This window comes from Capra hircus, chromosome 7, assembly GCF_001704415.2.
Source record: "Capra hircus breed San Clemente chromosome 7, ASM170441v1, whole genome shotgun sequence".
In the NCBI taxonomy this organism is placed as follows: domain Eukaryota; kingdom Metazoa; phylum Chordata; class Mammalia; order Artiodactyla; family Bovidae; genus Capra; species Capra hircus.
The window spans coordinates 63,695,656-63,710,357 of NC_030814.1; the positions used below are offsets into that span (position 1 = coordinate 63,695,656).

Genomic DNA, 14,702 nt, shown 5'->3' on the forward strand with positions numbered 1-14,702 from the left:
CATCCTATAATCCTGACCAGAAAGTCAAAACCAGGGCCTGGAAAGAGAAAGATGTAGCTGGCAGCCCAGGCATTCTGGTGAATACTGGAGGTGGAGCCTTGATCCAGGGGCTGGGATTGTTGCTAGACACACCGTGCCAGCTGAGGAGTCCTCAAGCCAGTTGTTTGTTTGTTTTAACCATGGGCAGTATGTTTTCAGCTGCCCCAGTGGTGCAAATTTGCCAGGACACTACATGGTTTTGTAACAGATGATTCACTTTTGTTGAAAATAAAAATGATGCAAAGGCTTTTAAGACCGCAGAAGGAGGGTTAATATTTCTCTGTTAACACCAAAAAAGGGGGTGGAGAGACAGTGGGAATTATTTGGCTGATTTTTATTTTTTACCCTACATTAAAAAGTATTAAAGGCATGGATCTGAACTTCCACATAAATTGCATTTAGTCTGAATGTGGTGAACAACTTGGTCCTGAAGCTGCATCATTTTTAAAAGCTCACCGTCAGTTTGCTTTTGCATCTCAGTGACACAGTCCCCCTGCTCACTTCATTGCAAGCCTCCTCCTTCCCTCCCGCTTCCCGTCACTGATTGCACTCAGGCTCTCATGACGCAATTCCTGTGGTGGACTCTGTGTTCCAGCAAATAACCATTACAGTGTACATTTTATAACCATTGTCTTCTGTATTTTGTATGCATTTTTCAAAGGGAAAATATAAGCAGCACTAGTTGTCATCTTAAGGTCTGGGGCTTTGAAAGTTTTTTTGTGTAAAATATTTTTTATTGATAAAATTTCAGCACAGCAGTGAAGGCAACCACCTGGGTTTACTTTCACCCTTTAACCTGTCCTTTGGGTAATATATTGAAAGTTAATGTGACCTGTCACCCAAATTGCTTTCGTTTGAACTAAAGTGTGAAAAAGCTCTGCGATTTAAGGACTAGCTCTAGTGTGCTTTAGATCCCAAATGCTATTAGCCGGGACTTGGAAGCCTGTTAAACAGGTACAACCGTTCAGCCCAGGAGCCACCCTCTCCCTCACTCCTTCCCTTGCCCCACCCTTGGGTGCCTCTCCCTCCCCTGTGTTCTTCTTGCTCTCTCCTGCTGTTTACTCCAAAACCTGCCTCAGATCGGAACTCCTCACACCCCCGTGCAGGATCCCTACAGTGGCAGTGCTCGGCCATACGGCACCTGTGTACACATAGAAGCGCTCTTCTTGGCCGTGGGATCAGCGCCTCAGGTGCTACATATGAGGCCTGGGAGGGAGCCAGCAAAGGCTGCAGATTCATGGCTAGCACTGCTGTGACCAGGCAGCGCCACCTGCTCTGTGCTGGGTACAGTCTGCCCTCTGACCTCAGAGTCAGCACCACAGGCAGGAAAGTACTGGAAAGTACAAATCCAGTGAACACTGACTACACCCGACTTAGGTTGGAAGGGGAAGTCCAAAATGTTGTAGAGAGGCACTGATACTCTAGAGTAATTTACAGGTGTGTTATCTAATCCTATATAGGAAATACAGGAAAATGGAAGCAGTGGGCTCGACAGTCAAGCTAACGTGGCTGTTCGATATCTTGACTTTTGGAGGAAAAGCCTGAAAGGATGGGCTGAGCTGGAGCCCAGTGTAACATGGTCAGCTGTGAGAGAAGGGGCTGAGTGCAGAGCCGGAAGAAACACCCACCTTCTTTCCCATCCAGCTTCATGACCCCAGATACACACATCCAGGATGAGCTACCCCAGACCCAGTCCTGTAGGCACCCTTTAGCAGAGTAAACTGTGTCTCCCCAAAAGTGCTGTCACAGAATAAATCAACATCTCAAGTCAGCCGGGGCACCCTGTTAGAAAATAGCGTCCTTGGAACCCTGAGCCCCTGCAGCATGAGAAAGGGAGTAAATAGTCACAGTTGGTAGCATTACTTTGAAGCAACACTTCCTGGCCCTCTGTTAGTTTCTGCTGTCGGTTGAAAGTCATGGCATTCAGTGCAGAAGGGGCCTGAGCTGTCAGACTGACACATGGGTGTTTCCACACAAAGCACATTTTAAAATGTCATTAGTACAGGCATTGATTTTGACTTGGATTTTTGGAAATGTTTCAGAAAGGGTACTTCACAGTGATGCCTGTATGGTACCCTATGTTCTACGAGTCTTGTTTGCCGCCTGTGACAGTGACACCAGTGCTAGAGCAGTGCAGGCAGGCTGAGGTCAGAAAGGTGATACTGTGCTCACTACAGTCCTGAAAGGCACAGTTGCTGAGCTCCTCACAGGAGAAGCTGGCCCAGGGCTTAGGAGCCAGGGCTCTAATTGTTGTTGATGATGATGTATTTCACATACAGCTGTCTCAGGAGTAATCACTCTCATTATTCTTTGATTTTACCCAGTGTTCACACACATTGTTGAATTGTTTTCAAAAGGGAAACGGTGCTGCGAATCCGAGTTGACTAGATGTGTTTGCTTTGTGATTCAGTGGAGATTCTCAGCGTCTTTTCAGAGATTTTAAAAGCTTTATGTTCAAAAGCAGTACTTCCAAGGTGCATTATAAATCTTCGTCAGTGGTAGTAAGTGATGTAGACTTCCCTGGATGAGTCAGTGTTACTAGAAGCGGCTGGGAGGCGGTGTCAGGAGGGCGTGCGTGTGCCCTCCCCGCCCCCACCGCGCACTATCAGGATTGCAGCCAGACCCCTGTAGGCTGCTCGAGGCAGGGGTAGGCACCAGGGGTTTTCTTCCTCAGATCCAGACACCCAGGTCCCGGGGGCTAGGGAATAGTGAAGAGAGGGAGGGCTCTTGAAGCAGCAACATGGAGGAAAGGCCCACCACCCCCTTCCACCCTACGGCAGACAGTTGGCTTCTGAGACAGTTTAGGACACGGGTAATCCCATGCTTTTCCTCCAGCAGTGTCCTGAGTCCTTATCCTCGGGTGGCACATTCTAGCCTGAAATGCACCAGATGCCATCACCAGGCCTGAGCCTCTGGGGGATTCAGACCAGGCATACTTGCAGGCTGGGCAGCATAGCACAGAGGAGGAAACCCCTTCACCTGAGAGGCCGGGGCGGGAGTGGTTCCTGAAGCAGGCCACGGGGACACGTTGTACTCTGTGAGGAGGTGGAGACAGTTCTGTGGAGGACCTCTGCCTCTCCATCCACCTTAGTTGAAGTGGACCCTGGGGACAGGAGAAGAGTTCCATTTTATGTGGTGGATACAGGGAAAGAAGTCTTCCTTGTCCATTGTAAGAGAATGAGAGACAAAGCTTGGACTATGCCAGGCTATACTCAGTGAGTCACTCAGATAATCTTTAATACTGTTATTCTCTAAAATTGAATTTTTGATCACATATGTTTAAAAAAAAAAAGGATTGTACTGCTTCCTTTAGCCAAGGAGGTCATGTCAAGATATCCCAGATGTCCTTCCAGTAGCCCCAAGCCACCAGCTCCTTCCTTACCACAGGCAAGCTACTTCCCAGCCAGCTCCAGGATGGCCAGGTCACCTCTGCGCCACCCCAGGTCCCATCCAGGACAAGGGCAATTCCTGAGCTCTGACCTCTCCATATTCCTGCTTTCAGGGAAGCGGTTTGTACATCTCATTACAGAGTTGTGTCTGGATGTTTGATCAATCCCAGCACTGTTTGTGGGCCTAGAGAGACCCGAGCACTGTCTTATGCATTGGATGGCCCTCTCTCTGCCATCCAAGGAGAGCTTACACCCTAACGAGTTCACATCAGAAGTAGACAACAAGGATTGACTAGGCGTAACTCCTTGAGGGAAGACTGGGGACCGTAGACATCAGAGGCTGGCTTCAGCAGAGCCCAGTGACCTGGGCATCATCAGGTCCCCGTCGTGGAGGAGAGCCTGAAGGACCCTTGGCTCAGTCCTCTTCCCCCAGCCCCACAGCCAGGTGGGACCCCCTTTCTGCTGTATACCTGGCAATGCTCTTTGGTCACTTTCTCTAGTGGCCAGTAGTCTTCACAGATACTTTAAATTCACCATTCTGGGATTTAAAACTTAGTTTTCCATCTTTCTCAATATTAAGACAAGGAAGTAGTCACCTTACTCACATTCCGAAATCATTAACAAGCCTCCCCGCTCCCAGAAAATCAGACTCAACTTGGGAATGTTCACAGTGCCCCAGACATCTGATTTCCCAGCCCACAAACACCCCTGCTCTGCCATATGCTTCAGACAGCTGTGCACCCCTTTGGGTGAGAGGCCCAAGTGGATTTGACCCTGGGTGGGTCTTGAGGGGGGCGGTCCTGGGACCTCCTACTACTGGACATCTATTCTGGGCCTGCCCGGCCTGTTGGCATATGTCCTCTGCACATCCAGACCCTTTCCAGGCATGTGCATGCACGGCCTCTACCTGTCCTCCTGTCCAGGGGAGCTTCTGTCCTTGCTCGTGATCAGAGGATCAGATCACTGTCAGCTTCTGCACCTGGTCCAGCATGCCCAAGCCAAGGTAATTGCCCATGTACCTTTCCAGGGTGCCTGAAGCAATCTGTCCTCTCCCCTCCCCATTCCTCTCCCCCACACAAACACAGACTGGGCCTCCCCCAAGCACAAACATTTTTAATAGCATTACTGTTTTGTGGCTCAGCCCCTTACCCTGAGGACTTCTGCTGAGCCTGGCACCTGGCAGAACAGAGCTGGGAAGTCAAGGCTCGGATGTGGCTGAGAGTGAAGGTGCACTTGATTAGCTAGGGCTTCTCCATGCTAGGGGCAGTGGCTGACAGGCAGGATTCTGTGATTCCAAGAGGGGGACTGCTTCCACTCAGAGGGAAGGTGAGCCCAGAGAGAACTCGGAATTCTCTTTGCAACCTCTCCCTCACTTCAGCAAGGCCCTGAAGCCCTATGGTTTCCCCAGAACAGCCCTCCCCCTAAAGAGCAGGGGGCTGTTCTCCCCAGGCAGAGGCAGAGGCAGAGGCAGAGAGAATCTACCAGGGTCTCCCCGGCTAGTTGAACCAGAGCCCATGGAAATAGCTGATTTTCCATTGGGGCATTTCTGAATACAAATCCAGAAGCATCTATACAATTGGGGAAAAAAAAACAGCATGAATTTTAAAGACTTAAACATGTATGACTTTAAAACCAAAAAAAAAAAAAAATCATCTAGATGTCTTTAAAGCGTATTCACCCATAACACCAAGTGGACTGTTTCCCCCGCCCCCGTCTCTTTCTCCTTTCCATTCCTCCCGCTAGAACCTCCTGCTGCTTCACACAATGTGAGTTTTTATTTTCGGTGGAGGAAGCAGGGAATATTGGCTTAATTTGAGCTTTTGTAAACAGCATTTGCTTGATGTCATATGCAATACGTACATGATACATAATCAAACCCTTTGCCTTGTCCTGAAGCTTCACTTGCCTTACTCTGAGATCACACCCCACCCACACCCCTTCCCCTTGAGCACAACCATGAGTATCCTCACCCCAATGCCATCCCTTCTGTGCCTCTGTCCTGGCACCAGGGCCCACATGTGCTTCTGAGCACATCACTGTGTGAGGTCACCTCAGTGGGCATCCTCCAGCTGCAGGAATGTCAGGGCCCTCGATCACCCTGCAGAGCTGGGAATCACACCGCAGAAAGTCTTAAGTGGAGAGAACTTGGGCCTCTTCTCCCTTTGAGCCCTAACTAAAGATGAAGCCTCCCTTCGCTGTGGCGGGGCCTAGCCAGGATCCTTCCCTGGCCATAAGACCAGTTCATTTCCACAACTTTTAGTCTAAGCAGGTCCCTGTTTTGAGAATCTGCCTATTGCTTTTGGGAATCAGAAATGGGGGGTAATATTTCTATTGCTTATAGAATGTCAGGGTTTGGTTTGTTTAGTTTTGTTTGCACAAAATGTCTGGCCCCAGAAATTCAGTCACTTGGCTCTCGTGGCCAGGAGCATCCCAACCGAGGGTCCGCACATGGCCCTTTCCTGGGGGGTGAAGGCCTGCCCCGCAGGGCCCAGTGGGTGTGGTCAGCTCTCCTAGCCAGGCTTGCAGTTTGTCTTGGTCAGCAGCTCCTCTGGGGGCCGCTTGGGCATGGCTCTCTGTGCAGCTGGTTGGAATTTCTGTCACTGAAGAACAGCCATCTTCCCTGGGAGAGATTGAGCACTCTGCTACAGGCCCTTGGGCCTGAGAGCAGGAAGGGGAGTCCTAGGCCAGCTCAACTGCCCTGCACCTCTGACAGCCAGTCAAGACCATAGATTCCTCTCAGAGTGAGGGTTGCTATGGCAGCAGAATAGCAGCAGGGAGGCAGGACGTGCAGTGGCAATTTACGAGGCCTCGGCTGGTGGGGTATTCATAAAAGCCACTCAAGGAAAGCACTCTACCCATTGCGCCTCAGAGGAGCCTCACCAACAAGTGAACACAGTTTAAAAGACACACTGTCTTGATGGAGAACTGCTGTGTCTCTTCCTGGGTTTGGCCAGATCTTCAGCATCACATAACTAACAGGCATGTAAAATTAGGTGTTACTAAATAACAGACCATTCTTGCTCCTCACCACCCCCGAGCAGGACACGGGAGCCACTTAGCCAGTGTTCACAGTGACATGAAGAGCCTAAGAGACCCATGGCCACTTGGAAGAGAATGGCAGAGCTGCTAGGGGTTTGCCCAGACCAGCTAGGACTTCTGCAGCATCCCAGTGCTCAAAAAAGAGGACAGCTCTGTATACCCCCCGACCCTACCCCAGCCCTGAGGAGTTGCCTCTGGGTCCTGACAGCTGCTGTACCTTGGCACCCAGATCACAAGTTCTTTTAAACGAAGGTGGATCCCCCAATCTGACTTGGCTTAGGCTTCCCTGGCCCCAGGCATCACCAAACAGGTTCTGGACCTTCAGCCTAGCTTGCTTCTTTTTAGCATCCTGAGTGGCATTTGAGTCTTTTGTTTGAAATGGATTCATTTTAGCCAGTGAGTCCCTCTTCCCCTTTGTGCCCAGTGCACCTGGAGTATCCCCTGCCCTTCATCTATATCCCAAGGCTCCCATCTCTGTGACTTCCCAGCTGTCCTGTTATTTCCCACCTCATGCTTTTCTTTTCAGCTGAACCTTATTCACAGTGAAATCAGTAATTTAGCCGGCTTTGAGGTGGAGGCCATAATCAATCCTACCAATGCTGACATTGACCTTAAAGATGACCTAGGTAATTGGGGATGGGGTTTGGCACCATCAGCTGTCAGTTGAAAAGTTATGGAACCCAGAATTTAGGCTCTTCATCTTCTCAAATTACAGATGGTCAAACTAAATTCCCAAAACTGAGATTAATATTTGAGAGTAGACACTGAATGTCTACTTACTGTAAGCCCTTCCAACTGGGAATGATGTGATTATGTTTTGTTAAGCCCTATTGGCTGCTTTCCCCTTCATTATAAATATATTGCTATCTAAATTCTCTTCCATAATGATCACACTGACTGCTGGTTACTTTGGGGGGGATTTTTTAAAACTGTGGTTTTTTTGTTTTTTTTGTTTTTTTTTTAAGAATTGAAACATCTCAGGTAACTACAAAATGAGTTTCTCCATTTAAGCCTTAATTAGAAATGACAGTTAAGCAAAGCATGAAAACACTTGAGAAAGGAGACAGTTAAGCTGCACATCAGTATATTATTAGGTTGTCTTTCATCCACCAGCAAATTGGATTCCCCCAAATTTACCACGTACTGCCACTTCAACTTTTTCTACAACTGAAAACAGTATATGACTGGGTGCCACCTTCATGAATTATTTGGCTTGAGTATATTAGAGAGAAGGCACTCATTCTTTTTCTGAGTGAGTTCCTCCAGAGGAAATCTATGCCAGAGCTGTGAAGTCCCTGTCCAGGAGGGTGGACGGTTTAGGACAAGCTGATAGGTAGCCCTCAGGAGTCCCACTCTGTGGTCTCACCTTCGCAGAGAGGAACCGTCTGCTCAGGGCACAATGAAGGCTTCTATCTCCTTAGCTGTGAGCCTTGCGGGGGCAGCAGCCACCCACCAAGGCAGCCATATATCTGATACTGACTTAGGTATGTTTTGTGTGCCTTTAGCTCTCATTTTTGGCCACCTTTGTAAGATAGCAGATTTCCTTCCTGGGAGAGACACCCATGCCAGAGCCCAGGCCGGACCCACACAAACTGGGTGCAGTAATGGGCTGAAGACATGAAAACTGGGACTCAAAAATGCCCTGCTTGAACTTGTTTTCCAATTGCCTTAAACAGATACTTTCTTTTTTTAGGGGTGGGGTGGGGAAAGCCCACAAGCTAGAAAAGGCGAGGATTAATCTATTCACAGTATACATAAAAACAAGATTAGAATAAGAGGTAGGCCTAGAAAAATTACACCTCTAAGGGGAAGAATAAAGGCATTCCTCTGTGCACACCTATACTGTTTTCTCCATTTTCAAGAAATGTCCTTGAAGGTAGACAAAATGATGAACTTCACAGGAATAAAAATCAAACCCTAAACGGTGACTGCTGCTGAGAAAATGGAGAAACTTGTTGTTTTGGTTGGCCTGATAGTCCACATTAAAAAAAAAAAAACAGATGCCATGTTTTAGTAGCCTTCTCAGTGGGGTGCCAGTCTTACAGGCTTTTGCGAAGTGAAACGGGGCATTCGTTGTTCTTTCTTTTAACCTTTGGAAATGATCTCGTGTGTGTTTCTCTTTTTTTTGGACCTGTCATTCAAATGTTTAATTTAAACATGTCACATTTGATATCCCTCCCCCTCCTTCGCTCACCCCCACCCACACGTGCGCACACCTCGTGGACTGACTGCCCTTTGGCTCGTATGTTGGAATCGACCAGGTAGGCCAGCCCTGCCACTGGGGCCTTAGTAAATGTGCCTGTGCGTGGGTCTCGGTCCAACACAGTTGATATACATTTGTTTACCTGTTATAGTTGCAAGTTGTACAGGCTGACATTGCCTCGATCGACAGTGATGCTGTCGTTCACCCGACAAACACTGACTTCTACACCGGTGGTGAAGTAGGTAATGCCTAGCCGGGTGCTGCCGAGTGTGTGTGTGCATGGTCAGTCGGCCGCTGCAGACAGCTTGATCCTTTGACAGCTATGCAGGGCTGCATTCATTTCACACTTCCAGCTGTCCTGACCTTCCCCAGGTCTCCCATTCCCGGGTCATGAATGCAAGAAGTACAGCTAACTGTCAGCCAGGTTGCATCATGCCGCTCCCAGCTGGGCCCACTTCTGGTTTGGAAACTGGTTCAGCAACATCGTGTCCTCACTTGCTTCCTGAGGCACAGCTTTGTTGGAGACTGGTTTCACGTGTGATCTGAAGCTGCCAGGGGGATGCAGCCCAATGGGCTGCGTGGCATCCATGACCGCTTCTGTGCCCTTCTATGGACCAGACATGCAGGAACGCCTGTGCACAGGTCTGTGTCAGAAGCACACTCGTTCCTGACAGTGGCCTTCAACCTTAAGTGCATGCTGGGGGAACTTGACAACCCTCTCCCACACTTGTGTTCTTAGACCTTAAGTGCACGAAGGTCCCCTCATTCTGATGTCGTGTTTCTAGGCACTCTTGAGAAACAGTCTCCTGGACCCAGAGAGCCCCTTCCTCGCCCCAGCAGCTGACCCACATGGTGGCATCTGGCACTGAGTAGCTGGCATCTGGCCCTAAGTAGCTGTGGGTGGGGCAAGGCAGAGTGAGCACACAGGGCTCCAAGAGTCCGTGGCTGCAGACTGGCACAGACAGTGCCCTGCTGTAGCAGTGTGTTGAGGGGCTTCTGTAATGCGGGTGTGAAGGCGTCCAGGTGTGATGGTAAAACAGCGCAGGGTTGGAGCTAGGTAGAAGAATCCTGGATCCTAACCTTACCATCTACCAGATTCGGGGCCTCGGCAAGTCACCTAATTCCTCCTCAGTGCCTTGGTTTCCCTATCCATAAAACAGTGTTAACAATGAGAATTGTGTTGAATTATGTTAAATCATGTAAGCAAAGCACCCTGCTTCACGTCTGGCTCGTGATAGGGGCTTACTATGGTCGTCTTGCTCTCAGGTGCATGTATGATTTTTACAGTAGCTGTGCTGATCCTGAGAGCAGCATGTCTGAGTGTAGATTCCAACACCAGCTTCCAAAAAGAATTGGCTACATTTCTATTAAGGGCAGAAGTGAAGTCATCTTGAAGGATGAGGCTGTAGGGATCTGCCTGCGTGTCCCAGACACTAGAAGCACAGCAGCTTAGCGATCTGTAGCTGTCCAACTCTGCTCAGTGTTAGTCACAAAGCCCGCTGTTCACAGTCTGCCCCAGCCACTGGGATTTGGGCTGATTGCTCTCCTGGGCATTTTGGATTTTGGATAAGGATGGAAAGTCAGGATTTGCCAAACCTGCTAGGCCCAAATGAAATCAGGCTGTAGGCAATTAAAATAAACTCCCCTTTCTCAAGATTTTGGAGGAGTTTAAGAGCTCCTAAGTCAGGCAGCTTAAGCGAAAGATACTTCCTTTCTTAACCAAGTGAAAACTTGATGGGAGGGAAGTACTGATTTTGAGGAAAATAAATAAACGAACAGCTAAGGGCTTATCTTTTCAGCCAGGATTGGCTAAAGCCTGGGTTCATCCTGCCATCCCGGACTTTGGGTGAAATGGAAATTATGAAACTTGCTGGGCAAAAAAATCTTGCCCAGAGGAAAGAAAGGAAGGGCCAGCCTGCTGCTGCTTGGGAAGTCTTTCCTCAGGATTAGCCACACTAGGAGGTGGAGCTGGAGGCTTTGAGGCCAGCAGGGGCCAGCTGGGGTAACAGGCAGAGCCAACTGTCCGCATCCCACAAGAGCCCAGTCCTTCATAAACCATGAATGGAACTGGTCTCCTTGGAATAATGATGGTGCTAGTGCTTTTCTCTCTGACACACATGCCCTTAACTCACTCACGTGCACAGGGCAGGGAATAGTAGCCTCAGTGACATGTGATTAACCTGGGTCTGAGAGCTCTGCCAAGGCTACCTGGCACGTCATTCACAGACACTATCAAAACAGGTCCAGACAGCCTGACTGGCCAAGGAGCAAGATTGTGCCAGGACTAGAACTCAGGGCTTCCAAAGCCTACCTCTGTGCTGTTTCTCTGAACCAGTCCAAACTAGAACTGAACCCAGATCTCTTACAATACCAAAATAATGGTCAACCAGATTCACACATGGTCTCAATTGGTTCCAGCTCCCACTTTGATGTGTGAGAGGGGAAAAGAGGAAGCGAGGATGTAATCACTCCACTTCTCATATTTGGTGTGAATTCCCGAGTCCCGAGACCGCTGGAAGAAGGAATGCGAGTGCAGGAATGCTTAGCCCCAGTGATTAACTTTTACCCATCGAAAAGTTCTTTCTAACAGTGAAATAGACCACAGGCTGAGCCTGACGTTTGTCCAAGCCTAAATTTTTGCTTAGGCTGTTTTGAACACTGATACTTATGCCTGCTTTCTAAGCATGAAATAATGTTCTTGTTCTCATGGGAGTAACACATGTTTATGCTTGGGGGCAAATAAGCCAATTGCTTTATGATTAACCCTGAAGTTAAGCCTAAAAAGCAAGAGTCTTACATTAAGTGTTGACAATACAGTTGAAACGGGCCTGTTTCTTGTTAAAAAGTACACGTGTGTCTACATGAACATGTGCATACATATGTGTGTGTAGGAGTCAAGTCCTGACCGGGTTGATTGCCTGCAATCTAGGATTCAATTTTTAAGTTTGGGAAATGCATTAAGTGTAATTTAACGTGCAAATTTCACTTCTAATTAAAGCAAGATTTAATTATAAGTAAAAATTTTAAAGTAAACACTCTTCCTAAGATAAAACACCTTTAATTATAAATCAGCCCATTTTCTTAATATTTTCTATTTCAGAAAGGTGTTGGTAGTATCAATACAGCACTGATTTTACTTTATCTTCCAAATTTCTCATTCCTCCTAAAGAGTAGGTAGTCTAGAGAATGCGTCCTGAAATAGTCCTGCCTAGAGCATGTTCGTATCCATCCCTCAAGCTGGAGGATGGATGAGGAGGGAAGGCCAGACCAGGTGTAGCTGGTCAGCAGTGTTTGGGATCCAGTGACTTTAGATTCATTTCTCTCAGTTGCATGGATGTTTCGGATAATCCTGTAGCTGGGCCTCACTCACCTGGGTTGTAGCCTCAAACTCTGCACTTCCCAGTGGTGGAAGCATGAGGCCCAAGCCTGCCCCCCTAAGCCCATTGGCCACTGTCCCGGATGCTGAACTTTGTCACAAACACCGGAGGCCGCTGCCGCTGTCAGTGAAAGTCTCTGAAGCGGGTGGATGTGTTTTACTTCTGCACGCCTCTGCCATTTAAAGCCCACTTCACTGCTTTCCAAGACAGGTGAAGGCTTGTGGGCAGTCCAGGCTCACAAGGAGGGGCACTGGATCCCACCTCAGGGATCCCACAATAATCTCTGTCTGAAAGCCAGGCCTTCCCCTAGCTGAGAGCTCCTCGTGGGTGATGGCCTGGTGCTCACATTCATTCAGGCCCCCAGACTTTGTAGAGTGGGCGGCTTATAGGCGGTGCTTGCCAGTAGCCTTTGTGCTGACTTATTTGTGACAGTGCCCAGGCCATCTGCTTTTCCTTCTAGACACTTCCTGGGGTTACTTCACCCCTCCACAATAACATGCTAATGAGGCAGGTTTCTCTAAGATAATCAGACCTAGTCATTCCAGGGTGAATCCAAAGAGAATCTGGGCTGGTGCATCCCAGTGCACCCTGACTGACCCATAACAGAATGTGCCAGGGGCACCTGGAATTTTCCATTACAAACGGTGAATCTTAAGGGGAGTATTTTATCCTCTTGTGAGGAATGTACTTTAAAATGTGCACAACTGAGGAAGCAGAGCTTAGGGAAGACCGAGACCCCGTGCTGGCCAAACTTAAAAGGATGATCCTGATTGCTGCTACCTAGTGAGACATTTAACCCACAGACCTTATTATAGGTGTTGATAATCATATTTGGGAACTTGGCTTTCATAGGCGGAATTGATTACTTAGTAAGTACCCTAATTTAAGAAGAAGTGCTCCCAAAATCCCATTTGATTTTTAAAATCTGGTCCTGAACAGATATCCCTCTTTCCAAGCTTTGATATAAGTTCATCTTTAAGCTCTGTTTCTGATGTTGCCCTCCTTTACCTGAAACAATTCTGAATCATTAGTGTGATTAAGGAAATACTGTCTGAGGCCATTTTTTTTTTTTTTTTTTAAATTCACAAATGACACCAAAGCTGCAAAATAGAAACTAAGCATGGTAGTAGAGCTAGTCCAAAGGTGGCCAAATCGGAATGCTTTCTTCTGGGCCTGCTGCCAGGAGGAGAGCTAGCTGCCTGATGGGAGCCTGGTGTGCTTCTTCTAAAACCTCCTTATTTGGGGGTTCTCCCCAGAGACAGAGAAGAAAATCCAGGGGGAGGCATCAGCCTTGGAAGCCAGCACCATCTGGTTTCTCACGCTGATGGAAAGCGTGCGAGACAGGCGTGCTTGCAGAGAACAGGCGTCTCCTTCACATCTCTGGCACGTCCAGGATCACCGCAAGTCACCCCCATGTGAAGGGGCAGCAAAGGTGGCCCAGTGGGCAGCCGTGCAGAGTGGTGACTGGCCGATAGTGAATCTCTTCTAAATTTCATTTCTGACTCAGCCACAGCTTTGTTCCTATCTTGCAGCTGCCTGGGAATTTAGCTGGTCAGATCATGTTTAGTATGTAATCATCTGACATGCTAAGTGTCTGTGTGTGCCCTGGGACCCAGGGATGGCAATCTGACCTCACCCTGTTCTTGTCTAGGAAACACGCTAGAGAAGAAAGGTGGCAAGGAGTTTGTGGAAGCTGTCCTGGAACTCCGGAAAAAGAATGGGCCCTTGGAAGTAGCCGGAGGTGAGGAGGGGCGCACCCTGCTTATCTGGGAGTGGTACATGCTATATCACGGAAACCATTTTACAGGACAGATTAGAATTCAGAGGTGTTTAGGTGTCTCCGAGATGAAGGCAGAAGAAAGCCTGGTAGACTTTTTATCACACACTAATTGTCAAGGGAGTTAAGGGTTGTGAAAATTGCCTTTCTAAAGTTTTTTCCTTATTACTTAAAATAGCTTCTAAATGTTTGATGTCTAGTCCTCAAATTTTAAGCAGTTACAGAAGCCAAACTTGGCAAATCTGAGAGCCGAGAATTATAGTGATACTGAGCCATCTGCGAAATTGCTGATGAGAGATGCAAATGAATCATTTCCATTCAGCCATCTGTGTTTTTAATGGGAGTAATATAAATACACATCTCTCATTTGCCAATTACACCTTTCCTGATAAGAGGGGTAAAAAAATGAAGTGTGAGATGAGAATTACTGCTGAGAACTCAAGGCAGGGCACTGCTCAACGCTGCCAGCCTGGACTAGGGGATTTTAGGTGGACACAGGGTTTCCTGAGCACCAGAGAGTCAGGACAGGGGGCAAGGCTGGCTCACCCACCAGCTGTGTGAGAACAGACCATTCCCTTCCTTTCTCTCTGGGCTCGTTTCCTCTTCTTTCTAGATGGTTCCCCAGTGCCCATTCCACATCCTATTTATGATTTTTAAAATGAATCTTAATTAAATATGGGCATCAGTGGTTCCTAGGTCACAACCACACAGGCTTCTCTGAGGGTCCCCCAGGCCTTACGCCTCCTTCCCCAGTGCCTGCACATGACCTCTCATCCTGGGCTAGTCATGGGTCCCAGCGGGAATAAGAAGGTGGCATTGCATTTGACCTCTGCTCTGCCAGTTCAGTTCAGTTTTGCCCACAAAGGGCAAGGCACTGT

General features: G+C 48.2%; 1 protein-coding gene across 6 annotated transcripts in view; it reads left to right on the top strand.

Moving 5' to 3' along the window:
* The window catches only part of LOC102178535 (core histone macro-H2A.1), an 81,423-nt gene that overhangs the window by 56,190 nt on the left and 10,531 nt on the right, over positions 1-14,702 (top strand). For 4 of the 6 annotated variants that reach the window (XM_018050353.1, XM_018050351.1, XM_018050354.1 and 1 more), the window contains exons 6-7: positions 6,994-7,093; positions 13,699-13,788. In XM_018050353.1, coding sequence (XP_017905842.1) covers positions 6,994-7,093; positions 13,699-13,788 — 190 coding nt within the window. Of the gene's footprint in view, positions 1-6,993; positions 7,094-8,821; positions 8,913-13,698; positions 13,789-14,702 lie in introns of all 6 variants that reach the window. The other 2 variants (XM_018050355.1, XM_018050357.1) reach the window with 1 other exon arrangement.